Source organism: Penicillium cataractarum (assembly GCF_028827025.1).
Source record: "Penicillium cataractarum strain IBT 29864 chromosome Unknown utg000007l, whole genome shotgun sequence".
In the NCBI taxonomy this organism is placed as follows: domain Eukaryota; kingdom Fungi; phylum Ascomycota; class Eurotiomycetes; order Eurotiales; family Aspergillaceae; genus Penicillium; species Penicillium cataractarum.
Window position 1 is genome coordinate 1,327,424 of NW_026622743.1, and position 25,586 is coordinate 1,353,009.

Genomic DNA, 25,586 nt, shown 5'->3' on the forward strand with positions numbered 1-25,586 from the left:
TGGCAATTTTGCATTCTATGGCGTGGGCAATGGATTCATGCATCAATATTGGATAGTCTACATGGTTGAGGGCATGCTAGTCAGCGTTAATTCATCATATTTCTAGTAGTACACCAGCTTGGCAAACGACGTAAATGGAAAATCGAGTCTGTCCATGTAGACGTCGGAAAGAAGATTACGCCGCCCAATCCCTTACTTAACACAATCATCCAATCCAACTCCCCCAAGTATGATCAAATCAATATATTACTTATTTTGCCTTGCCCTTCGCCTTCTGCGCGGGAGCCTTTCTCCGTTCCCAGACCATCAAGTAGCCCTCGCGTGTGAACAAAGTCTCGCTCTCAGCACGCTTGACGAATAGATCTTGAATCTCAAGCCACTCCGAATTTCGTTGCTGCTGCTCTGCGCCACCGATATGGTGCGCGTTCTCTGCAGATACTGCTTTGTCGTGCAACTGTACAAGCCAAGAGACTTTTTCAGTGGCTGCACCAGCTCCCGACGAGGAGCCTCCAGCACCAGAGGCAGCGTTCACGCCCTTGTCGGCCGCATCTTCGGTAGCACCGGGTGCGGCGACTGAAGGGTCGAGGATGATGTTGGCAACGAGATCGTAGAGAATTGGCTCACTAGGTGGGCAGATAGATGGGTTGGGCTCGACATAAGGTGACATGTCGAGAGAGCGTGGGGAGGGGAAAGTGACGATAGTGGGATTGCGCTCACTAACAAAACGGTTCTTGCTAAACCGTTTGATATGGAAGAAGAGGTAAGGCGGGAGAGGATGGAGGAGGCGGTGTCGGACACGATGAGCCATCTTTTCAGATGCCTCGCGGCCATTGTACTTGTTCAGTAGAGTGGTCAGAGGTACCTGTGGAATGATAGACTCCCGGTTCGCCGATTGGAAAAGTGGAGTTGGAGGAAGGTCGAGAGTGAGAATTTGGAAGGGCGTGACTTGGCTCTTGATGTCACCAGATTCTGTGAACACTAGTCGGGCGTTTTGGGTATCGGAGTGTGCGGTAATAGCCTGACTTTCGATCCGAAGCTGACCCTGGAAAGCAGCTTGGATAACACTCGTGGGCGTGGAAGACGGTTTCTTGGAACCGCCCAGGGCAAGATGGAGGTTGTTCAGGAACCAAGATAGGAAGTCCACGGGGTCGGACTGTTGGCTGAGGGTAAAGCGCTTTGATGACCGCATTGCGATCTCTTGTAGCAGTTCATGCGGCGAAACATGGGACCTGAATGCCTTTGGATTCCAAAGCTTGCGTACAAGAGTACTAAAGCGAAGAGCGAGCTCAGGAGTGCCTGGTGTCGGGAATTCGTGGAGAAGGAAGAAGTTTCGGATGGGATGGACATGCGCCAAAAGCTGTACGACAACGTTCAGGTAGTCATTGGCCTTGATGTTGTTCATACCGACAAATCCTGCACCAATCAGTATACGGACATGTCTCATCAGTGACAGAGGAGGGTGTCTTACCTGGTCTGTACCTAGACCCTGAAAGGTCCCAGGCGTCATGCACTTCCTTGTCCAACTTGACGACCTCCGATTTTGTGAAGACAGGGTCGACCACATATTTGATATCCTCCAAACTCTTACTCTGCACCTCGTACCCCTCTGGCAAGACATAGACCTTCTTGGTTCCCATGTTGATATAGACATGATGGTTGTCTTCGAGGGAATGGAAATAGGCGTGCGACTTGGGACCGCGACCTTGGAAGTATTTGCCACAGACGAGACAGGCATACACGTTGATATTCGAGAGGCTGACCGAGCAGAGCTTCTCGAAATCGAAATCCAACACTCCGCGATTGACGGTGTCAAGATAGAGGTCATCGTAACCTTCCATGGGCTGAGCTTGTCGTTTTGGCGCGCTGAGAGCGGAGATCTCTTCGTCGATATCAGAGGATTCTAAAATATCGTCTGCCGCATCCTGCAGCTCCTGGTCCTCTAATTCTGTAGTTGTCGAGATATCTGCACCATTGCGCTTGTCTGGACCCATCACCTGGTCGCCGGGGTATTGCGCAGGTGGGCTGCCGTTGCGGAACTCGCCTTCAGCGTCATCCTCCACGCGTGCCTTTTTCGACGCAGGCGATCCGGGATAGTTCTCGTCGAGAGGAATCTCGGCTTGCCTCTTCGACATTGTGGCGGGGATTGTAAGCTTGCAGAATGAGTGGAGTTGTTCCTAAAGTCCGCGCGACAAGCTTGCAGGGCGGGCGGTGTGGGCGGGCACAAAGAGCTAGCAGGTACGGAGTCAGCGGTTTTCAAACCGGCAGAATCTCGATTTTACCACAGGAAACCGATTAAAATAGATTTAAATCAACTAGCTAATAAGATTACTTAAGCTGAGATTTAAATATAATCTATAATATCAATACCAATTTTAAGACTAATCTTAAGACCTAGAATCTTATAGCTAATCTCCTAAATCACCCCCATTCGTATAATATAAGGCTAGTAAATAAGGCTATAGAACGCTCTAGTAACGAGCTGTGTGATTTATGATATAAGTTATATAGTTAGACGTACGTACCCTTCTATCAAGGACCGTATTACTACGGATAAATGCGGTCCTGTGGTCCTGCAAAGAATCAAACGCAGTATGCATAATTTAAGTAGGAGGTCCCGGTGTTTTGGAGTATTCTGCTGTTAATTTACATACGTGATTTACACAATTCCGACGTACATTAGGAGGAAAGACTAGCTCTTGTTGAGCCGCCTATTGATCTTTTCCTAAACTGATCAGGGACGTTACATAGTTAGTGCTCAGATCTACTCAGTTGAGCAAAAGCGGCGAGAGCCAAAGTATCAGAGTGGAACGGGAAGCTAAGACCTGGCATAGGAAGTCCAGTCGGTAGGTAGGACCACCTAGCGGTCTCGATGTTTGGGATCAATGACCGCGGGATGCGGCGGTCTGCATTGCGGACGGTTAGGACCCGTCCAGGGGCCTAGACAGGGTCCATAGGGCTACAAAATTATTAAAGCTACCTTGAGCGTTCGAACAATATCTTCGATCCCGTGGATCAAATATACTGCACGACATAAAACAGCTTTTAAGTTGACGGTAGGATCCAAACTGTCCTGATGTGACGCTAAGGCTTATTTTCTATCCCATGGACAACGAATTGTCTAGACACACAGGAAAGGCAGAATTAGCCAGCCAATTAGCAATTACAGATACAAGACGGTTGAATGAAGTATAGCTTGGTACTCTATCAATGTGGCCCCTTAAGTCTATCCCGCTGGGTCTTCTTAGTGTGGCGCTCTGCGAGCGCTGTTCTCTAGTAATCTGACGAATAGTTACACTAGTCGGTTAAAAACGAATAGGAAAAAAAAGACATTCAGACGTATACTGCTCTTTTCTATCCTAAGGAAATTTTCTTCCTTCTGCACATCCCTTCAGAAACTGGCCGTGTGGTGTAGAGCACATCTACGATTAACGACATTTAAAAATGCTCTTCGCACGGCATGTGCTTGGACCACTCCTGGTCTCGATCGGTTTGTCGGCTGGAGGATATGCTGAAGAATACTACAGCTCAGAGACGACAGCAGCGACCAGTTCAACGACCCTACTCCCTGCCTCATCCTCAAGTACATCGACTGGTATCGCAACGCATACTGTTCAAGTCGGACCCAAGTCAAGCCCTCAGGCCTACGTCCCGCACAATCTTACGGCCAACCCCGGCGATGTTGTCGTTTTCGAATTCAATCCGACAAATCATTCAGTCGTGAAAGCAGACTTTGACGCTCCGTGTGTGCCAGCTAGTGAGGGTGTCTTCTTTTCTGGGATGATGGACAAGTTCAATGAGAGTAATGGTCAAGTTATTGGTCCGGTAAGAATGGCCTGCTATCGACTTGAGCGCTCTAGACAAATGCAACTAACATTCCCGATGGTCGAAGTTGCCGACCTGGTCAATAGTTATCAATGATACTCAGGTAAGAAAAGCAAGTTCTCTATGTTCGAAGGGACATTGGTTGACAATTAATTTTGACAGCCAACGTTTTTCTACTGTACTGCAATTGGCTCATGTCTCAAAAACGGAATGGTGGGTGTGATCAACCCGGTGAGTTCACACAACTACTCGGTCATGACAGCGAAAGCCTCTAATTATTATTATTTTTTTTCAATTTCAGAATTCTACACAAACTTTCGATGAGCAGTACAAAAAGGCTCTTACCTACCCTTACATGGTGGTTCCCGGCCAATCCATACCCGCCGAGGGCGGTGGGTCATCAACTTCCAGCAACTCAAGTGCAACCAGTGCCGCAACCAATGGCGGCGGCGGTGGTGGGTTGAGTGGCGGAGCGATTGCCGGCATTGTTATCGGAGCCGTTGTTTTCATTGCTGTTGTGGTCGTACTGCTCTTTGTCATCGGTCGCAAGCGCGTATACTCACGGGACGAGCACGCGGAGCGACGATCTTTATTCAACAGCATTGGCAGCAATCATGACAACCGCAGGAGTGACCTCGACAGCAACTATGGCAGAGCTCCAGGCACTAATTTCACTTCTGTTAGTGGCCCAGAACCGATGATGCGTGAGTTCTCGACCGCTCCCGAATCAGCGTCTGGATTTGGTGGCACCTCGTCTCGTCCTAATTCCGGCCAATGGAACTGGAACAACACCCAGCAAGGTTCGCGCACCGCCCAAGGTCCAACGGAATTGGACGTCAACGCCGCGATCTATGAACTCCCGGACAGTAGGGGCCCATAGTTTGACTTGGCAGAGTTACGCGCTGCCGGTGATCTACAACCTCGATGCCTGTTCTCTTTGTAAATGTGGGGACTGGGTGCTGATGTGGAAGTATGACCTAATCTTTCTTTCGTTTTTCTTCTTGCTGATGCATTTTTCTATTCCGTACTGCTTTGGTCATTCTCTTTATCACTCACACATTCTATACACACATGAAAATTAGGCTTGTATCGGAAAATAAGGGCCACCTAAAAGTGATTGACGAAATAAATAATATTGTGGGGCGCTATAGTGATGTTACTTTTAGAGTTAAACTAGGTGCTTAACAGTTAGTTAACCAGTTCGTTAACTAACTTCCAGCCACTCGGTTGGGTGGTTGGGCGCCCCTATGGCCAATTATGAGGTCTTTAGATGTCCTGGTGCTAGATATATCATACTACGTATCTTTATAGGCTCGAAGAATACTTTAGGGCATAACAATACATCTCTCGATTAGAGCGTAATTTTAGTAAGTAAATAACCATTTTTTGAATATATCGATCTGCCTAGGCTGTTTCTAATGCTAGAGAGTTATCGTACACTAAGAATCAAGCAATATAGTATTCTTGTTATTGATATGTTATGATCTGAATGATAATACGGAGTACTTGGTATCGTACAGATTATGGGGAGGCTCGATCAAGCGGGAATCACGTTACTAAGCGTTCTCTAGTTAACTTAGTTAGGTTAAGTTAAGTTAGTTAGTTATGCCTACGTGAATAGTCTGATTAGCTCTCCGAGTCTGAGCCTGGTCTGAACTCTACTCAGTGAGCCTGACTCTAAACGCCCTCAGAAAAGCGGCGGTATCTTAGAAAGGAAAGCACTACATTGGTAGAGGAAAAAGACTATGTACAGTGACCGTACGTACCTACCTAGATAAGAGAATTTTGGGATATTGGGGTAGAGCGTATAGGCCAGCGGAAGAAGCGGTAAAGGCACTTAGTAGGATTTAGGGGTTTTTGGCGAAGTCCCTTCTATCGTAACAATCAAATCAAATATGCTAATCGTCCTCTAATCGTCCCGTCAACTTCGACGAGAGTCGCGGTCTCGATCTCGGTCGTTTCGAGATGAATGAGATGAGTGTCGAGAGCTGCTATACCGATCATCTCGGTATTTCCTATCTCGGTCTCGCTCACGGTCCCGATCTTTGCGATGATCTCTATCATCACGATCTCGACGGCGCTCTCTATCCCGCTCTCGTTCGCGGTCTGGGTCATGATAGGAGCGATCGTCCCTTCGACCTTTGTCGTCATCGTCGTATTTTGGGCGTCTAGATGAATGACGGCCGGCAGATGAGCTTCGATCCCTGCGTGAGGAACCATTCCTTCGATCAGACCGGTCGTCGTCATAGTCGCGTTTGCGGTACTCGCGGTCCCGGTCCCGGTCCCTTTCCCGCCCGCTCTTCTCCAGGTTGCGATCCCGTCTCTCTCGCCAGTCGTCCTTGTCGACTTGAGACTTGGACGACTCTTTCTTGAGGTCTGCGAGCTCTTCCTCGGTGATATACTCGCCAGTCTTCTTGTTCCGCATCGTAACAGGCATGTAGACGCCCTCAACGCTACCACCCTCGTTTTCTTCGCCCTGTTTCCTAGATGCTTTGCGCATGGCCGACTTTCCCCAAGCACCAAGCTCCACTTCGGCGCCCTTTCCAGAATCCTTGGCGCCAATTCCCAAGAACCCCGGGCGTCGCTCTGGGACACCGGGATTCTTTGCTTTCTTTGCGGCCGTGCTGGAGCTGTAATCACCACGCCCGATAGACTGTCCATCCTTCCAGCCCATTCCTCTTAAGAGAGCAGCTCCAAATTCTTCGACAGGGATAGCGTTGTACTGATCCAAAGTAGCGGGTTCGGGGCGAGAAGCGACATCTGTTCGGAAAGAGCTGGTCTCATCGTGGCGTCTTAAAGGTTCATCATCCTCGTCGTGCTTAGAGGATTCAATCACAAGATCTGTCCGACGCTCGACTTCACCGGTAGTCTCTCGCAGCAGAGCTTGCATAGCAATCTGATCTTCCGTAAGAGGCTTCTGGTCTTCTTTGGAAATTGGTTGCGCATCAGGCATAGGCTGGTCCTCTTTAACGGCAGAACTTTCCCCATCCTGGTCAGAAGGTTTCTGAGCGAAGCTAAGACCATACGCCATGCTCGGGCCTTCGGTCTCAACGGCTCCTCCAGCTGGAGCCTGTCCGTTCTTTTGCGCTTCTTGCATAGCCTGCACTTCACGCGGTAACAAGTTCTTTTTGCCCTTCTTCACATTCGTGCCCGGGCGATCGCGCCAGTTATTCTTACTCGTCACTGGAATCACGAGTGGTTTGTTCGTATCCCTAACAGCTTGCCCATCGGCGGTAATCTGGCGACCAGTATGCGTATCAAAGCCCGAGATTTCTTCGTGCACGGGTGCACGCTCTTCGTCGGAGGAGTCATCGTCATGGCCGAGCTGATGTGGGCGACGGGGTAAGGAGCGACTCTTGCTGGCTGGAGAATCGGAGGGCCGTCCTCGAGATTGGAAAGCGAAACCAGCCTTCTTTGTAGGTCCAGTGGAAGATGGCTTTGAGCCACCCCCATTGTGATCGGCAAAGCCTCGCGATGAAGACATCCCGCCAGAACTGTCAATGACAAAGGCTCTGGTGGTTGTTTAGGAAGAGGACTGCGAGTTCGAAGGTTTGATACGAGAGCTCTTCATGGAGGCGGTGGCAAAAGCGGAATTAGCCGCGCGGCTAACGAGGGCGGTGGGCGGTCGGTCTGCTATCGATCACTGATAGAGTAGTTACTATATGAGAGACGTAACAGTCAGATTTATAATTACGAGTCTAGAATTCATGAATCTAAGCAGCTGAATACCGATTGGTAACTAATTATCTGCCAAGATAGAGTCTACAGTCTTATTCATGCTGACAGATGGACCTATGACAATAGTTCCAGACGCATTTAGAGAGGCCCTAGCTAGATCGGAACGATCCTCTCGCCATCTCAACTGTGAAGAGTATTAAAGGTACAGTCCAATATTAGAGGTTACGAGAGGAAGTACAATCGAGTCAATATGGGGTGATAAGATTCGAAACTAATCATACAATTCGTGCTCGTGAGTCCGTGGGTCTAACGAAAAAACCAACCCAGAATTTTCGCCCGTCCCAGAAGATAATACATGCCCAAATCCAGAATATTAACGAGCACTGGTAACAGGGAGCCAGGGCCAAGTCTGGTTCATTAGATTAATGAACACGCCAGGGAAGGGGAGGGGGGGGGGGGGGGGGGTTTCGGACAAGATTGAAGGTAGAATCAGAGCGCGCAGGAAAGGATTCAAGGATGGCGTGGGGGTGTCAAAAGAATAGCAAGGTGCGCCGATGTTATCCCGGAGCACCGACGCAGAAGAAAAGAGGGAATAAACCAAAGTAAAAGGGTGAGGTGGGGAAGTATGTACATTTGAAGAGGAAGGGGCAGAGCAACAAAGCGCATCGAACCATGTTGGTCCTTAGCTGCTCGCTGTCTGTGCAGGTGGAGGGTGTGGACTCTTGCTTGAGCCTTGCACTGCGCCGGCTTGGGCGCTCCCGCTGCGCTGGGTTTGGGGTGTTGCACTCCGGCTGGCCTGGGGAACGGCTCCATTCACTGCTGGCGAGCTAGTGACGTTGACCCGGTTCTGTTGGCTGTTTTGCGGAACACGCATCATCGGAGAGAACCCTTGATTCTGAGAAACCTGCATTGCGGGACCACCGTTTGGCATGCCAGGCTGCTGAGGAGTTTGGAAGTTCCCGTCGTGTGGGACCTGATAGTTGGCTTGCACGTTGTTCATACCACCTGCGGCAGCGTTCATAGCAGCTTGTTGAGACATGCGTTGCTGCTGGTATTGGTTGAGGCGTTCGGTGGCTAGCTTGTTCACTTGGTCTGCAGGAAGGTTGGGGTTGGCCCTTTGGATTTGACTCTGGAAGGTGCTGATGGTGGGAACCACGCCACCCGAGAGAGGGTTGGGCTGAGCCATGCGAGGCGAAGGAGTCGAAACCCCCTGTGGGGTGCCACTATGGAAGGACGGGCTCTGCATCCCACCTTGGGCTTGAAGAGCAGCCATCATAGCCGGGTTGCTAGGAGCACCATTAACATTGGGCACGTTGATGTTGGGGGAGTGCGATCCTTGCGGCGCGAACTGCTGGTTGTGGAACTGCTGTTGGGGCTGTTGAGGCTGGCCCGGTGCCTGAGGAACTTGTTGCTGGCGGGATTGCAACAACCGTTGTTGCTCTTGCAGGCGGTTGGCCTCTCGTATAACTCGGGCGTTGTCGGGAGACGCCTGCATCGGCATACCTGGTCGGGCACCCACGTTCGGCATCTGACCCTGAGGCATCATTTTCATGGCCATAGGGTTGTTTGGAATCTGGCCATTGACGGGTGCCGCTCCAGGTGGCATTCCTTGTATGGGTTGAGCGCGAGCTTGGTTAACACCAATATTAGGGGTCATCCCAGCAGGGATCCCGTTCGGAGTGCCGTTTACCATGGCGGCATTTGGTGCATTCGGAGGCAAATTATTAGGTCGGCCCGGAGCATTCATCATTTGCTGTGGCGGCTGTTGCTGGTTGGGCAGCTGCCCACCACGCTGAGCGACCATACTAGCCCTTTGCTGAGCAATCATCTGCTGTCGGTATTGCTCCTGGCGTTCCTGCAACTTCATTTCCCGCTCGTGCTTAAGACGGCTGAACTCTGCCGGAGAGGAGATTGGAGGTTTGGGCTGGTTGGCCTCGTTTGCTTTCCTCAACGAAGCGAGATGAGATGCATGCTGCTGCTTTTGCAATATCGTTTCCCGCTTTTTGGCCAGCTTCCGCATGGCATCAAGCAAAGCCAGATGTCTTGACGATCTACGTCTGTCCACCCGTAAGGGCTGAGTGGTTCTCCGACGCACAGGCTGCTGTGGTTGACCATTATTAGCCGCTTGTTGTTGTTGTTGTTGCTGTTGGGCAGCTTGCTGCTGAGCCAGGACGGTACGCTGGGCAGTTTCCAGTCTCTGGTGATAAGCCCGGAAATATTGCGTCTTGGACATGTCCGCTGGAAGGCCTTCCAAGCCTACCCAACGTTCGAAACATTCCCAAGGGGTACGTCTCTCCGCTCCGGACGTGAACAGTGACGGTGAAGTCAGGCAGCTCGAGATTAGAGACCAGTTGTAAGAATATTCCTTGACCAAGCGGCGGAGTTCGTCATCTTCTGACAAAGTCCACTGAGAAGACTGTCGAGATTCGAAGAATCCCACCGAAGGCATCGGATGCTCCGTAGGTGGTCGGAAGGAGTGACCAGGGTGGATGCGGTCTCGAATGGGTTTGTTCTCAGGACGGAAGAGAGCAACGTTGGTCTGCTCTGGCGGCAGATCTGTGAGGCGGATATCTGAGGCGGAACCATATTGAGAATAGTCGTATCGGGTGTGTTTACGTGGGCGCTCTTCGTCTTTATGGAAGGTGATCTTGGTAGAAGCAAACTTCGAGACGGGGAGAAGTTCATGCTTCCAAGCCGAATCGGGGAGATCTTTGAAGGCTGGCGTCCGAGTCTCATGGACGAACCGAACAGGTTGATAAAGTGGCAATTCGTCCAGCAGCTTCTCCGCAGAAGGTGTCATATCAATAGAGAAATTGAACTCGTCAGAGCCCAATGAGAAGATAGCCGCGGGAGCCACCGTATCGTGCAGCTCATGCCGAGTCTCCTCATTAAACCCATCACTGACCGATTCCTCTTCCGCGGATGGCACCAGATCGGGTGTTGGGTGAAATGCCGCGAATGTCTCGTCGCCCGTGTCTTCCCAGGGAGAAGCCACACCCAGTTTCGACGCATCGGATCTCGCGGATTTGGGGATGGGGATTTTAGCGTTTACACGAAGGAGTGACCGATGCTCGTCGTCGCTGTTGACGTATTCCGCACACCAATCAGCACAGCTCTTCGCTGCAGCTAGCTTCCACTTCCGTTCCTCGCGGAAATCCGTGCGCATCCACTTCATGTGATCCAACAGGACATCCAGGTGGCTAAAAGAGCGAGGGGGTTCAGCTGATCGCTTCATTTGTCGCAAAGGCCATCGATTAGCATTCTGTAGAGCGTAGATACGTCGAAGTGTGCGGCAGTCCATTTGCTCTTGATACTCCAGGAGATGGTTGGACGTGCTCAGTGTCTTATGGGCCGATGCGAGAAGAGTGTTGAGATTAGTTCCTCTAGGTGGAGCATACGCCCTGTTCAGGAACAGCGTGAACAGGTAGTCCTGTTCCTCGTTCAACTTGGCAACCGCATCCCCCGAGTCCCGGCCCACAAGGTCCATAGACTCAGCCTTATCTTGCAGAGACGAAGGTTGCTTTGGGAAAACGACGGTCGAAACCCTAGTTCTCTCCTTCTCTCGGCCCTTGCGATCTTTGAATCGCATGCGAGCAAGACTTTCGGGCGTCTGGGGTTCACCTGTTGGATGGCTTTTATCGTGGGCCGTGTGTCTTGGGGTCTCACCCAGGATTTCAGAAACGGACTTGTGACGGATAGCTCCAGACGAAACACGAGTTGTCATCCGTGGCTGGGCAATGTCCGGTTGGGTCGGTGGAATAGATATCGGCTTCTTGATCTCAACAGGTGTGTCGCTAGCTGGTCGATCTTCATCTGCCAATCGCTCGGTAGGGGACAGCATTTCCGTCACGGGAGCAGCCGTTTTGGTGGGAAGCTTAGACTCTTCAGGCGCGACCAAGGGTTCCCGATCGATGTCCATTTGGTCTTTATCGGCGCGGGCGTCTGCGGTCTCCTGGATGGTCCCGTGGGCCAATGACAGGCCGTTAATATTGGCCTGCTGCAGTGACTGGGCTTCCTCCATTCGTAGTTGCTCGTCCGGCGTCGACGGAATTAACCCTGGCCGGGGATGCATAGATCGGCTATCCTTGGGGCTTTGCCGACTAAGCTTCCTAACCTCGGCCATCTCTTCTCCGGGGCTGGTATCGGGCGATGCGGCGACAGGGATAGGGGTATTGGTAGAGTAAGGGTCGATTGATGAGGCGGGTGAGAGAGGTTGTTCGGGGTGTGAGGGTCCTAGTGTGAGAGAGGGTCGCGCGTCTGATTTCTTTCGAGGGAGGGAGGTAGGTGGAATCTCCAATGATGAGGGAGCTGTTCCAGTTGTCGGCGTGGGTTTAGCTGCACCAGAAGAGACCGTGATCTCTGCTCCATCGTGGTCCTGAGAGCTGAGACGAGTTGCTGGCGCCGGTACGTTTGCCGTTTCATCGGCTACAGGCTGATTGGAGGGTGCAATCGCGGAGGGAACTGCGAGATTTTGGGCGACCGAGGGAGCTTGTACCGGTTCAGTGGGTTGAGTTGAAGCTGGGGCAACCTGTGTAGTAGATGCGACAGCGGTCGTGGAGGGTAAGGTTGACGCGCCTTGGGGGCTTGCCCCGGCGGGAAGCAGAGGGGCGCGACCATCGACTGTCGGGGGGCGGAGTGATCCCAGCAGTTTGCTGGGCCTTCACCTCCGCGGTGACAGCAGGCGTGACAGGCTTCTGGATCGGCGAACGCGCGCGCGCATGGGTGGGCAACGGTAGGGTAGATTCGTCGAAGTAACGCCCTCTGGGGAAAGGCATTAGCATATTGCGCATTTTGAATTGCGTAATATGATCGATGCATGCAGCCAAGCATAAAGGAGTAACTGAAGAGAAGGGAGGGGAGGAACTTACTTGGTGAGGTCGTTGGCGTCGAGGAAGGCCTGTTCTTTCTGCTGGTAGAGAGCGTCGGCGGTCGCACCCTCGAAACCCACGGTCGCATAATACAACTCGGTCAGTTTTCGCTTGCGCGACAACAAACAGTTTCTGGGGCAAAATTAGCCAAAACTTCATCGTTCACCCTCCAGACAGGTCGCCTTTGGGAATTTTCGAATTTTGCGATTAATACTTACGCGATCTCATCGTTCTTAGACCGGAGAAGCTCGTCGCGGAGCATGAGGTCTAACTTGGGGAAACAGCATCCGATTAACGCGGGGAGAAAGGGAGTGGATTGACCGAGGTCATTCAGATTGGAAAAATCGCTCGAAATGATAAAATCAGATCTGGTTGTCGCGTGAAGCGATGGGAGGCAAGAAAGGGAGGACTTTTCTGTACGGGTTGGCACGGGAAAAAAGGGAAGCGCTGAGGAGCGGGTGGTGGTGAAGGTATGGTACAGTAAAATTACAGCCTGCCAAGGGCTTCAAGGGGAGCAAGCAAGCGGAGCAAACCAGGAATGACGACCGCCTTCTGGGGTTTATTTAAAAGGATCACGCAAGTTTGGCATTACTCTAACCAACTTTAATATACTACTTGGTGGCAGCCAGAAAGCAACATCGCCAGGTCTGCCGATGCAGGACCAACTGGCGACGGTGAGATTCGTATGTAATGTGTAATTCTACAGCCTCAGGCTTTTCATGACCAGCATTCCAACCAAGGCCGCTTGCGAACTGGTGGACACCTCAGGCATAACGACACGGATCAGGATTTTTCAGGCATCAAATGGCAGGGACATAGCGCAATGAGGCACTAAGGCATCCAAATCCTATTCAGGCAACACGGCATCCACTTTCCTATCAGCGCCGATAACCCGCGAAAAAAAATGCTACGGGAAAGCCGCTCGTCTTCCAGCTCAACCTTTGCATTTTCACCATAATTACCGTTAAATCATCTGAAACCATGGTCAAGCGCAAGCGCAACGACGCCTCCAAGGAGGAGAAGCCCGTCGAAACCCCCGCAAAAACAATTAAATCGGCCCCGACCCCGTCACAAGCTCCCGATGCAGCTCTTACTATCCAAGTGGTTACCGGTTCCTACGAACGCGTGCTGCACGGATTCACAGCCGGTTTCCCCGCCTCTACTTTGAACACCAAAGACGAAGCTTCCAATGAGTCTGACCCTTCGATTCAATGCGTCGACACGTTCTTGTTCGAGGCCCATGGCTCCGCAATCCGCTGCCTCGCCCTTTCCCCGTTGCCCAAGGCCACCGACTCGGCGGATGCTCAGAAGGTCTTCCTCGCCTCAGGATCGACCGATGAGAGAATCCAGCTGTACTCTCTTGCCGCCGCTCCTCCCGCTGTGAGCGACGAATATCCCTCTGTGCCGACACTGGCCGGAAACAAAATTCTCGAGAACCCCAAAAACCGCGAGCTTGGATCTTTGTTGCACCACTCTGCCAGCATTACCGCCCTGAGCTTCCCCTCGCGCAGCAAGCTGCTTGCTGCCGGTGAGGATAATGAGATTTCTATTTCTAAAACTCGTGACTGGTCCGTCGTCTCGACTATCAAAGCCCCACACCCCAAGGTTCAAGGCCGCCCCAGCGGTGACACGGCGCCCCCGGGTGCTGCTCCGTCTGGTGTGAACCACTTTGCGGTCCACCCCAGTATGAAGTTGATGCTGAGCGTGGGCAAGGGGGAGAAGTGTATGCGTCTCTGGAATCTGGTTACGGGTAAGAAGGCGGGTGTGTTGAACTTTGGACGAGAGATTCTCCAGAGTGTTAAGGAGGGCAAGTGGAGTAGTGGAGAGGGCCGTCGTCTTGCATGGAATGCTGCCGGCGAAGAGTTTGCGGTGGCTTTCGAATGGGGTGCTGTGGTGTTTGGAGTTGTAAGTTGCGCACGCTTATTGTTTCTACTCTCGTGTCACGCGCTAACTTTTCAATATAGGACTCGACTCCCAAGTGCAGACTTCTCCCCAACCCTCGAAGCAAGATTCATCAGATGAAATATGTATCCTTTGGTGATGATGAGGAGAAGAAAGACGTGCTTGCTGTTTCCACGGAGGATGGCCGTGTCATCTTCTATTCGACTACGGTTTTGCAAGATGCTGAGGAAGGTGATGACTCTACTATTCCCCACGCTACTCCGGTGGCCCAGGTTGGTGGCAAGCAAGCAGACCTGCCTGGACGTATCAAGGATTTCGAGGTTTTGAGCTTGGAAGGACAAGCAACTGAGATTCGTAACGATTTCCTGCTGGTGACTGGAAACAGCGATGGAGTGGTTCGTGTCTGGAAGGTGAATGGAAAGTCTTTGGTTCCTGCAAAGAAGTCCAAGGGCTCGAAGGAGTCTAAGGATACAACCCGCCAAACCGGCAAGCTTCTGACGACATATGAGACTGGAAACCGCATCACATGCCTGGCAGCGTTCGTTATGCTGCCGGCTGAAGATCCTTCATCTCTCTTCGACTCTGCAGATGAGGAGTCTGAAGAAGAGGAGTCCGAGAGTGATGAGGATAACGAGTGATTTGCTTATGCTGGTGATCGGCCATTGTATATACCCATTGTATTGTTAGACTCGGATGTATTCAGACATGCCAAATAAAAGTTTGCATAAAGCGTTTCTGTTCAATTTTCAGTATCACTATGGCTATTCTGAGAGGAAGAGAAAAGACATATCCAACCAGCTGTCTGTTATGTGAAGTTGACTCATAACCTCGTAACAAGTAACTAGAGTACATATAGACACCCAAGGCACCCAGGCTCACATTGATCGTGACCATAGACTTTCCACTTTTACTACAATGAACACCAAGTGAAAAAGAGTCAACGACACAGTAGCTAAACCTCTCTTCTAACAATTAATTCTTAATTGCAAAGAAATTTTTAATGCATCACTGATATACAGCTCGAGTGTACCTTATAGTAGGCTCTTTGTTCCCGCCCAGCCAGAGAGACACCGCCCGCTCGCTCTCCACTGCACAAAACCCCCCACCATTACATTCTTCGATCATATCGCCGCCCACCAGCAATTTTCATCCAACCTCTCCCTCCGTCCACCACCGGAACCTTCTCCCCTTCCGCCCAATCTTCTCGAATTCCGACGGGAAAGGACCACTCCGCTTGCTATATTTGAAGCTGGGAAGACCGCCGCTGAACGCGCGATCGATTTTTTCAATATGGCTACCAACGGCGATTTCTCCGATGAGTCCCTCCCGGGCAGCCCCAACCTCGATGCTACCAACGCCCAGGACTTCGACGACCAGGAGCCTCTCGATGAGAAGCCTCTCAAGTCTGCGATGAAGAAGTCTGCTGCCCCGCCTCCCGAGGCTCCCAAGCGTCCCTGGCTCCCTGAGCAACCCGACCCGACTACCCTGGACCTCTCCACACTGTCGCCCTTGTCGCCTGAAGTTATTGCCCGTCAGGCCACTCAGAACATCGGTACCATCGGTAAGGATGCCATTTCTCGAGCATGTCATTTGGAAGCTCTGTGATTAATCCATGTCCAACCTTGATAGGTCACGTCGCACACGGGAAAAGTACGGTCGTGAAGGCTATTTCAGAGGTTCAGACCGTCCGTTTCAAGAACGAGTTGGAGCGTAACATGTAGGAGGCCCTTTATTTCCTGGATTCGAAAAGCCAGTCATTAATCTTCGATCACCTTTACAGTACCATCAAGCTGGGTTATGCGAACGCCAAGATCTACAAGTGTGACAATCCCGCTTGCCCTCGGCCAACATGCTACAAGAGCTACAACAGTGCGAAGGAGATTGACCCCCCTTGTGAGCGGGATGGCTGTGAGGGAACATACCGCCTGCTCCGTCATGTGTCCTTCGTTGACTGCCCCGGGTGAGTTGCGTTTTTATGCGGTTCTGGAAGCTTGGCATAAGCTAATATATTGCCTCGCCTCTCTCTAGTCACGACATTCTCATGAGTACCATGTTGTCAGGTGCCGCCGTCATGGACGCTGCCCTTCTTTTGATTGCCGGAAACGAAACTTGCCCCCAACCCCAGACCTCCGAGCACTTGGCTGCCATTGAGATCATGAAGCTCAGCCACATGGTTATCCTGCAGAACAAGGTCGATCTGCTGCGTGAGGAGAGCGCTCTGCAACACTACCAGTCTATCCTGAAGTTCATCCGCGGTACCGTCGCCGACGGCTCCCCCGTCATTCCTATCTCCGCTCAGTTGAAGTACAACATCGACGCCGTCAACGAGGCTCTCGTCTCTCTGCCTATGCCCATCAGGAATTACAGCGAGACCCCCCAGCTTATGGTCATCAGAAGTTTCGATGTTAACAAGCCTGGTGCGGAGATTGATGAGCTTAAGGGTGGTGGTAAGTTTCATGGAATTGCTCGGCCCATTTGGACTGGCGTCAGTGGCTAACGATATTCCTTAGTTGCCGGTGGTTCCATTCTCCAGGGTGTGTTGAAGGAGAACGATGAGATTGAGATCCGTCCCGGTCTCGTCACCAAGGATGAGGCTGGTAACATCCAGTGCCGCCCCATTTTCTCCCGCATCGAGTCTCTGTTCGCCGAGAACAACCCCCTTCGTTTCGCTACCCCCGGTGGTCTTATCGGTGTTGGTACCCGCATTGATCCCACTCTTTGCCGGTATGTGCTACTCTCATAATCTGGGTTCTCGAATTTCACTAACCTCTGTATTAGTGCCGATCGTCTGGTCGGTTTCGTCCTCGGCCACCGTGGCCGCCTGCCCGCCATCTACACCGAGATTGAGGTCAACTACTTCCTGCTCCGCCGCCTGCTGGGTGTCAAGACTGCCGATGGCAAGCAAGCCAAGGTTGCCAAGCTGGCTAAGAACGAGGTTCTGATGGTTAACATTGGTTCCACTGCCACCGGTGCTAAGGTTCTGGGTGTCAAGGCCGATGCTGCCAAGCTCAGCCTGACCAGCCCCGCCTGCACGGAGATTGGAGAGAAGATTGCTATCAGCCGAAGAATCGAGAAGCACTGGCGTCTGATTGGTTGGGCCAACATCGTTGCGTATGTATTCCTTTGTCTCTACCGTATCTGGATACCTCCATTTCTAACAATGCTCTTTCACAGTGGTAATACCATCGAGCCTATTGCGCACTAAATTAGTGCGTCCCAAGTGACGTCCAGTCCCGAGTGGTCGGAAATCGGAAAGAGAGATGTTGTATGAGGATAGTTCGACAGACGAATCGCTTGTGAATTCCTCCGCCAACCACACTCCAACCGCTCGCTTTCCCTCGGGTTCACGCTCCGCGGTTTACGATCGCAAAAAGTTTTACGGTTATGACGAGTCGGAAAAAGTGAAGGCATGACATTTACAGATTCCCCCGGCTGAATAGAGAGAAGTGTTTTTTCCGAAATTTTTACACCGTCTCTTAGTCCAACTATGCGCCTTGGATATACCTGCGGCCTTTCGATATGGCTTATAGTAGGATGCCCGGTGGGTTTGGACCGAGACGGGGTAGGATATGAGTCACGGTGATGAAGAAGGAGTCTACTTCTTTTTCTTTTGTGTGTTCTAGGGAGTTGTATTGAAGAGGCTTCTTTTTTACCTGATTTTCTTTTTTCATTAGTTATTGCGTCTGCATGGCCAAGCCCTATGTAGATGGATATAGGTCTTGCTGTTCAAAGCCCATAGTGAGGCGGAATGAGTGCTATGGAAAATAAAGAATTTATTTGACTCTCGTACTTTGACTTCGGATTTCTGAGCAAAAGTCTACTTTTTAATAAATAAAAAGCAAGACCTATATACTACTAATTGGAGTCGTGATGGTTCCTGCATTGATCGCCATCAAAGCCGAGCCTGCCCGCGGCCCCATCTGACTAAGGCAACCCGCAATAACAAAGTAGCTTCTTTGGCCTTTCGAGTATCCCTCCCTTGACAACGTCGCGCATCTGCATCATGTGGATTCTCGAGGTAAGTCTATGATTGTGGAAATGAGTGATTCGACCATCACTTGATGCCTTTTCTTTGGGTAATCTTGACTGACAGCCATGTTTCACTAGCAACTCGCGCGTCTTCTCGACCGTCCGCTCTTCCCATGGAAGAACGTCCTCGTGGGGTTCTCCCTGGGCCAGTTCGTCCTTGAGGGTCTCCTCTCTCTCCGACAGTATAAGGTTCTTCAAAACACAAAGGCTCCTAAGGTCCTCGAGGGCGAGGTTACCCAAAAGGTCTTTGATCAAAGCCAGGTATGACGTCGCGCAATGAAATGATGGGAACGTGTACAGAAGCTTATCGGACATGCAATGAAATTCTAGGCGTATGGTCGCGCCAAGGCTAAGTTCAGCTTCGTTTCCGGTCTCTATGGTCAAATCCAGAATCTCGTTTTCGTCTACGGTGATGTTCTCCCCAAGCTCTGGGGCGTCGCGGGCTTCGTGTTGGCGCGGTACTTCCCCGATCGTTTCCAGGGCGAGATCTCGCAAACGCTTTTGTTCATCTTCGGTTTCAACATTCTCAGCACTATCCTCTCGATCCCGGTCTCCTACTACAACACCTTCGTTCTGGAGGAGAAGTTCGGTTTCAACAAGCAGACTCTCAAGCTTTGGGTGACGGACATGCTCAAGGGCCAGATGCTGGGTATCGTCTTGGGAACTCCGATTATCAGCGCCGTGCTTAAGATTGTTCAGAAGACTGGTAACTCTTTCTTCTACTACCTGTGGCTCTTCGGTGTCTTCGTCCAGGTCTTCGCAATTACTATCTACCCCATCGCTATTCTGCCTCTGTTCAACAAACTGTCCCCTCTGGAGCCTGGTGAGATCAAGACTGGTGTCGAGAACCTTGCCAAGAAGCTCAAGTTCCCTCTCTCGGAGCTGCACGTCATTGATGGCAGCAAGCGTAGTGCCCACAGCAATGCTTACTTCTACGGTCTGCCCTGGAAGAAGCATATTGTCATCTACGATACCCTGCTTGAGAAGAGCCAGCCCCAGGAGGTCGTCGCCGTCCTGAGCCATGAGCTCGGTCACTGGAGTCTGAGCCACACCACCAAGCTCTTTGGCATTGCTCAGGTATGCGCCGGAAAGCTAAGCAGTGTTGACTTTTCAACCCCTTTGCTAATATGATTCTAGTTCCACATGTTCTACATCTTCGCCCTGTTCTCCGTCTTTGTCAACAACAAGTCTCTCTACCAATCCTTCGGCTTTGTCAAGGAGCAGCCCATCATGATTGGTTTCCTTCTCTTCTCGGATGCCCTCGCGCCCATGGATGCCGTCGTGAAGCTCCTGATGAACATCCTGAGCCGCAAGTTTGAGTTTGAGGCCGGTATGTTAATCTTCTATCTTAATTTTCTAGGAAACATCTACTAATCTTACGTCTTCCCCTCAGATGCCTTCGCTCAGGGTCTTGGTTTCTCCAAGGAACTCGCTTCTTCTCTGCTTAAGCTGCAGATCCAGAACCTGAGCACCATGGATGCTGACTGGATGTATGCTAGCTATCACTACTCGCACCCCATCCTGACTGAGCGCCTCGCTGCTCTTGGCTGGAAGGGTGGTAAGGTCACCGAGCTCAAGGAAGAGGACAGTGAGAAGCCGGTCAAGGCTGCGGATCGCGAGCTGTAAACGTCGACAGCGTGGGAGCGATGCGGTTTGACCATATCCCGACGGATTTCTTTACCCACACATGGCGGGTCATATAAAGAGGGGGGTTTCAGGGAAGCAAAAAATAGCTCGAGGCTTCCATCATGATTCGGATTGGGCCATTCCCGAGCTTTGGCACCACTCTGTCTATTGGGGTAAAATAACACTTTTTTTATCCAGACAAATGAAATGCATGCAGTTTTCACATGTCCAACCCCAGATCATTTCCAGTAACAGGGGGGAAACATGTACCAAGAAGAGGTAATCAAGTAAAAGAAGGAACAAAGAAAAGAAAAAAACTCCGACCCAATGCAACAACGCCCATAGCTCAAAGATCCAAGCCAAACAGAAAAGCAATCAATCCGAGTCAACCTCCTTCTTAGCCTTAGCCTTCTTCTCTGCCAGCCGTCTCTCCTTCTTCTTCCTCTTGCGCTCCTCCTTATCAACAGCCGCCGACTGCTCCTCCTGCTCAGCAAAAGCCTCCGCCTCAGTCTCCATCTCCACATCCTTCATCTCAAGATCATCCTTCTCGCCCTCACCCTGCTCCTCCCCATTCTCGAGTTGATCGGCCGAAGCCCCCGCAGCGGGAACATCCAGGTAATCCTCGCCGGGATTCATCTTCTGGACGGTAAGATCGCGACCCAGGACTTCACCGGCCAGACCGGCCTGCACGCGCTTCAAGTTGTGGAGGATCAAGTTTGGCGCGGCGGAGGTTGTGCGGGAGACGGGGCCGCTCTCGTTGATGCTTGCGTTTGGCTGGAGGGAGGCATCGGTTCGTGCGCGCTCCAGGTACATAGCCAGGAACTCGTGGGCCTCGGATTGGGAGATTGGCCTGGTGGTGAGCACCGTGGTCGGCGGGAGGGCGGCGGGGCCTTGAGCGCTCATTTTGACGGGCGCGGGTGGTCAATCGCCGGTTGTTGTGGTGTGGTTGGGTTTTTATATAGACGCTGGAGGTTGCGTCTAAAGTTTGGACTGGGAATAGCGTGGATGAAGTCCGGGGGGATCTTTGAAGGAAGTCGATGGTGAAGTGTCGGCGCATTTGCGACAAAAAAGTTTCGGGACGCTAGGCCTAATCGGGTAGCATATTCAGCAATCTATAAGAACGGTGCAACACCATGACTCTGGGCTTTCTCGAGCTAGATTTTGTGTAAGAAGTAAGATTTGAATATTAGAGATTCTATTATATAACAGTACTCTTTTAGCTATTGATCTCCCAATTGCATTGCTGTTGCTCGTCTTTACTGTATCAACGGGACCCCGTGCCTGCGGCTCCGCGCTTAATTTTCTTTCGAACTTCCGAACCACCGCAACTCGGCCAGCGACGTCCATCTGCCCGCTCAACCTCACAACCACCACAACCAACCCCCCAGTCTCCCACATCTCTCACCAGACTTGGCCTCGTCACAATGCTCTGTCTTCGCTGCAGGGCCCTGCCCTCCTTCCAAACCACGGTGTCCGCCATGCGCACCCCAATGACCAGGTACGCAAAGCACGCGAGATCTGCTCCTCCTCCGCAGAACAATCCCAACTCAACCCAATTGCCCTCAACCAACTAACAACCCTTTTTAACAAATCCAGAATCACCCAATTCACACCTCAAACAACCCTCACACCCACCGCCCTCCTCTCCTCCCGACCCTTCTCCACCACTCTCCTCTCAACACCAACCCGCCTCCAGACTTTCTCCCTCTCCCTGAGGACTCCCTCGACACCGGCACTCTCCACCCCGTCAATCTCATCACTGCTGCCCCCTCAGAGCCGCTCGTTCTCGGCTACCGCTTCGCTGGGCGTGAAGCGTAACACGTTCCGTCCCTCGCGGCGTGTGCAGAAGCGTCGCTCGGGTTTCTTGGCTCGGAACACCGATAGGAAAGGCCGGTTGACTATTATTCGTCGGCGGTTGAAGGGGCGTAAGGCTATGAGCTGGTAATTGCGCTTTGTGTGTGTGATTCGTCGTGGTCCCAGCTAGGGGAGTTTGTTTAGAGATGGGCAAGCGAGTTGGAGGATGACATGCCCTAATTGCATATGTTGCATGTGGAGGGATATGCGGAGTTCGTCTCATCTGGATAGATGGGATTGTTGAGAGCTTTGAGGCAGGATTTGCCAGGCCTGTGTGTGGCCTATTTGTACCATATTTACCTTCCCTTCCGGTGGTGTTGAAACACTTGGAATTGGGAAGTTGTGGAGATTATACTCATTTCAGCTATGTTCTTTTTGTTTACTATCTATTTCCTTCCCTTGTAATCGTGTCTCGACACATTTCCATACTTGTTGTATTAGCTAGCTATTGTATCAAGCTCTACCTAGGTTGCCGTGTCTACGTTTCATGGAGCGCGTTCACTCGTCATCTTCGTCACTGTCCTCCTCCTCAGAGCCGGACTCGTCATCCTCGTCATCTTCGTCTTCGTCTTCATCATCTTCCTCCTCATCTTCATCACCAAGCTTGAGGCCGTAGTCATCCTCAAACTCCTTGAGGGGCTGGACAGTCGGGGTGAAGCCGATTGACTCGAAGCCTTGTTTAAGGGTCTGTTCAACGAAATTAGTATACCGGTTCTTGCAGCAGAGCAGAAAAAGTCAATTGATAAACATACCTCCTCCAGAACAGTACCGCAGGTGATAACAAGGTTCGCAGTCTTCGCCGAGAACAAAGGCAAGATAATCTCGCGCAGAGCACCCTTGACATCCTCAACGCCGATATCCCGCACCTTCTTGAGCATCTTCTCCTTGTAGTCGCTAGGCAAGTTGCGCACGACCTGGCGGATGAAACTGCCCTGGGCAGCGCTGGCAGCGGTCATCTGCTCGTTGGCATAGCCAACAACGATGCTGCTGATCGCACCCTCGAGCATGAGAGGATCGAAGGGGCTAGCGCCAGACAGATGGTCCTCGACAATCTGCTTGCTAGCTTCGAAAGCCTTGTGCGCGTTGGGAGAACGGTACACGTCGAAGTTAACAAAGCTGGTGTCAATGTTGTAGGCGAAGTTGGTACCGTAGGCCAGACCCTTGCCACGGACAGCGACCCAGAGAGGACCCTCCACGGCGTTCATGTAGGCAATAGCGACCAGCAAAGCGGGGAGCTTGGGGTGGTCGTAGGAATCGAGACCCCGGGCGGTGGCATAGGCGTACGACGAGTCCACAGTCGGCATGGGGACGATGTACGAATGGCCGCCGATGTTCTTGCCGGCGTCGCTCAGCAGCGCGCGACGGTTTGTGATGGGCTTCAGGTTGTCGCTGCTTCCGAGGCGCTCGGCGAAGGACTTCCAGGAGGAGACGGGGCGAGGCAGCTTCTCGAGGTCGGCAATAACGATCACCCGGACATTATCGGGTTGGAACAGAGATTTGCGGATCTCCTCCATACGGCTGACGATCTCCTCGGGCTTCTCGGCGAGAAGGCGCTTGACACGCTTCAGGTAGCGTGCCTTGACGAGGGTAGATCGAGCCCGGGCAATAGACTCCTGGTCGTAGTGGACCATGACGTGAACTGCTGCCAGCATGTCATCGCCACTGCGCTTGGAGTCGGGCACGTCGGCCAAGAGGCGAGTGGTAATAGCACGCAGTCTCTCGACATCGAAGATGGAGCTCCAGCACAGCTCCTGCAACCAGGCAATGGCGGCTTCGTACTTCTCACGCTCCACCTGGAAGGACAGACGGAGCATTTCTGAGTTTCCAAGGGCGCGGCCCGTGTCCATTCCGTAGCCGACAGTATCCTTCTCCAACTCCACGACGACCTGCTCAAAGTTAATGGTCTTGCCATCGCGCTCGACAGGAATGTTGAAGAAAGCCTCGGTGTAGATCGACAGCAAGGGACGCAGTTGGAGCGGCACAGACTGAGCCGAGATGAGGACAGACAGCTGCACAAAGCTGCTGGGGATGTTCTCAAAGTGAATGAACAGGGGCTGGCCCTCATCGTCGGCCTCAATCAACTTCTGGATCTGATTGTCGGGACGACCGGCCTTCAGGGCAGCACCCGAACGGGCCGTGGTCGTGTTCATGAAATGAATGGAATCGGTTCCGGGAATGGCAAACTTGGCCAGAAGCTCCTCTGGGATCTCCTTGTCGTTCTCGGCCTTGGCCTTCTCCAGCTTCTCAGTCAGCTCCTTGAGCCCCTTCTCGCCAAGACGTTCCTTCTGAGCGGCCACTCGCGCCTCCTCATCATTCTTGAGCTTGTCGGACAGCTTCAGGGACGGGCATCCCAGGATGGAAACATGGTTGGCATCGGCAATCCACTTGGTGATGAAAGACCGCCATTGGTCCTCCTCCCAGTGCTCAAGGGCTTCGTATTCCTTGAGAGATGCAACATCCCGCAAGGTCGAGCCATCACGCTTTCCGAACAGGAAGTCGGTGATAACGTATTCCGCAAAGGGATTGGCAGAGTTCTCGGTCGAGAACTTCCACGAACGGCGCTGACGGTCAATGCACTCCTTCAAGTACTTCATATCGAGCGGCTTGCCCATGGCATCCTTCAGGATCTCAAAGAATCGCTTCTCAACCTTCTCAAGCTTGTCAGTCTCCACGCTGGTCAGGGTAAAGCGGATCTCGATGCTAGGATGATCCTCAGTAGCATAGTAGACGGCACTGGCAATCTGCTCTTTCTCGACGATCGTGTTCTCCAGGAGAGACGCAGACGATCCAGCGAGATACAGGAGAGCCACATTCAAAGCGCCGGCTGTGAGTAAGTTAGCTTCGCTGTCCCAAGGCGCAGGCGTTATGATAAAACTTACATTGAATGGGGTCGTTGCAATCCGGTCCAAGGAAGCGAATCTCGATTTCGCCAAAGGACTCATCTTCTTCAGGGAAGTCGACTTTCTGAATGATGGATTTCTCCAAGGCTGGAGTCTGCTTGGAGTCCGTCCAAGGACGAGTGAAAGGCGCATCCGGGCTCGGGATGACATCCAAGATGGTGTCCTCGAACTTGTCCAAGATATCCAGCATGTTATTCTGGTCGACCTCACCGGTGATGACCAGGCAGAGGTTCTTAGGCTGATACATCTCACGATGGAACTCCCGAATACGCTCAGCGGTCAGAACGCGAAGCTGTTCCATCATGCCACCAGTCTCGTAGCGGAAGCCGACACCGGGAGGATAAGTTGCACGCTTAGCTGCCAGGTCAATCAGCTCAGCGGCGTTGTTCTGTACGCCTTGCATCTCGGAGTATACGACACCGGCATCGTTTCCGGAGCCATCAATGTGGTGAACTTCTGTGTAGCAGCCCTCATCCGTCAGAGTGGGAGCAATGACGTGCTCCAAGTAGACCGGCAGGATGCGAGCAAAGCCTTCCCAGCCGGCGGTGTCGAGGGTGTAGGCTGTGTGGTCTGTGGCTGTCCAAGCATTGGTGTTGGAGTAGACCCGGGTAGCCAGCTTGTCCAGGAAACCCTTGTAACGGTAGTTACGAGAGCCCATGAAGCAAAGATGCTCCAGAGTGTGAGGGGCGCCCGAGTCATCATGGATCTCCGTGGCAAGCACAAAGTAGCCGTTCACCTTGGGGCCCTTCTGGTCAATGACCACCACCCGCATACCGGTGCGCTGCGACTCATACTCAGTGAACTCGCTCGCGGAGTAGTCTGGCTTGAACTGCTGAAGCAGCTTGAACTGGCTCTTCTGCACCGAGGGCGACATGTTGATCAATGGGGCAAGCCCAGAGAAGATACT

General features: G+C 52.0%; 10 protein-coding genes across 10 annotated transcripts; 5 read left to right on the forward strand and 5 right to left on the reverse strand.

The window, feature by feature from the left end:
- Positions 1 to 250: 250 nt before the first annotated feature.
- Positions 251 to 2,132, reverse strand: N7496_008129 (ubiquitin carboxyl-terminal hydrolase family protein; the record flags this gene model as incomplete). Its single annotated transcript, XM_056701048.1, has 2 exons — positions 251 to 1,413; positions 1,469 to 2,132. The coding sequence occupies 2 exons, from the start codon at positions 2,130 to 2,132 to the stop codon at positions 251 to 253; spliced, it is 1,827 nt and encodes a 608-aa protein (XP_056553111.1).
- Positions 2,133 to 3,441: 1,309 nt separating this feature from the next.
- On the forward strand, positions 3,442 to 4,702 carry N7496_008130 (cupredoxin domain-containing protein; the record flags this gene model as incomplete). The annotated part of the gene is made up of 4 exons (XM_056701049.1): positions 3,442 to 3,822; positions 3,890 to 3,925; positions 3,985 to 4,053; positions 4,124 to 4,702. The coding sequence occupies 4 exons, from the start codon at positions 3,442 to 3,444 to the stop codon at positions 4,700 to 4,702; spliced, it is 1,065 nt and encodes a 354-aa protein (XP_056553112.1).
- A 676-nt stretch (positions 4,703 to 5,378) lies between these two features.
- Positions 5,379 to 7,306, reverse strand: spp2 (spliceosome ATPase-activating subunit SPP2; the record flags this gene model as incomplete). The annotated part of the gene is made up of 2 exons (XM_056701050.1): positions 5,379 to 5,389; positions 5,857 to 7,306. The coding sequence occupies 2 exons, from the start codon at positions 7,304 to 7,306 to the stop codon at positions 5,379 to 5,381; spliced, it is 1,461 nt and encodes a 486-aa protein (XP_056553113.1).
- An 876-nt stretch (positions 7,307 to 8,182) lies between these two features.
- On the reverse strand, positions 8,183 to 12,630 carry eaf1 (MYB and HSA domain protein; the record flags this gene model as incomplete). The annotated part of the gene is made up of 4 exons (XM_056701051.1): positions 8,183 to 12,028; positions 12,072 to 12,261; positions 12,369 to 12,500; positions 12,587 to 12,630. 4 exons carry the CDS (start codon positions 12,628 to 12,630, stop codon positions 8,183 to 8,185), a joined length of 4,212 nt encoding a protein of 1,403 aa, XP_056553114.1.
- A 719-nt stretch (positions 12,631 to 13,349) lies between these two features.
- On the forward strand, positions 13,350 to 14,908 carry N7496_008133 (putative 60S ribosome biogenesis protein Mak11; the record flags this gene model as incomplete). Its single annotated transcript, XM_056701052.1, has 2 exons — positions 13,350 to 14,273; positions 14,333 to 14,908. The coding sequence occupies 2 exons, from the start codon at positions 13,350 to 13,352 to the stop codon at positions 14,906 to 14,908; spliced, it is 1,500 nt and encodes a 499-aa protein (XP_056553115.1).
- Positions 14,909 to 15,560: 652 nt separating this feature from the next.
- On the forward strand, positions 15,561 to 17,475 carry N7496_008134 (translation initiation factor eIF2 subunit gamma; the record flags this gene model as incomplete). Its single annotated transcript, XM_056701053.1, has 7 exons — positions 15,561 to 15,831; positions 15,900 to 15,987; positions 16,051 to 16,230; positions 16,299 to 16,717; positions 16,781 to 16,994; positions 17,049 to 17,381; positions 17,445 to 17,475. 7 exons carry the CDS (start codon positions 15,561 to 15,563, stop codon positions 17,473 to 17,475), a joined length of 1,536 nt encoding a protein of 511 aa, XP_056553116.1.
- A 798-nt stretch (positions 17,476 to 18,273) lies between these two features.
- Positions 18,274 to 19,925, forward strand: N7496_008135 (zinc metalloprotease; the record flags this gene model as incomplete). Its single annotated transcript, XM_056701054.1, has 5 exons — positions 18,274 to 18,288; positions 18,378 to 18,560; positions 18,630 to 19,376; positions 19,437 to 19,629; positions 19,693 to 19,925. The coding sequence occupies 5 exons, from the start codon at positions 18,274 to 18,276 to the stop codon at positions 19,923 to 19,925; spliced, it is 1,371 nt and encodes a 456-aa protein (XP_056553117.1).
- Positions 19,926 to 20,300: 375 nt separating this feature from the next.
- On the reverse strand, positions 20,301 to 20,828 carry N7496_008136 (uncharacterized protein; the record flags this gene model as incomplete). The annotated part of the gene is made up of 1 exon (XM_056701055.1): positions 20,301 to 20,828. One exon carries the CDS (start codon positions 20,826 to 20,828, stop codon positions 20,301 to 20,303), a length of 528 nt encoding a protein of 175 aa, XP_056553118.1.
- A 521-nt stretch (positions 20,829 to 21,349) lies between these two features.
- On the forward strand, positions 21,350 to 21,870 carry N7496_008137 (mitochondrial 54S ribosomal protein bL34m; the record flags this gene model as incomplete). The annotated part of the gene is made up of 2 exons (XM_056701056.1): positions 21,350 to 21,423; positions 21,522 to 21,870. 2 exons carry the CDS (start codon positions 21,350 to 21,352, stop codon positions 21,868 to 21,870), a joined length of 423 nt encoding a protein of 140 aa, XP_056553119.1.
- A 407-nt stretch (positions 21,871 to 22,277) lies between these two features.
- On the reverse strand, positions 22,278 to 25,553 carry N7496_008138 (putative zinc metalloprotease; the record flags this gene model as incomplete). Its single annotated transcript, XM_056701057.1, has 3 exons — positions 22,278 to 22,466; positions 22,532 to 24,603; positions 24,659 to 25,553. The coding sequence occupies 3 exons, from the start codon at positions 25,551 to 25,553 to the stop codon at positions 22,278 to 22,280; spliced, it is 3,156 nt and encodes a 1,051-aa protein (XP_056553120.1).
- Between the last annotated feature and the right edge of the window lie 33 nt (positions 25,554 to 25,586).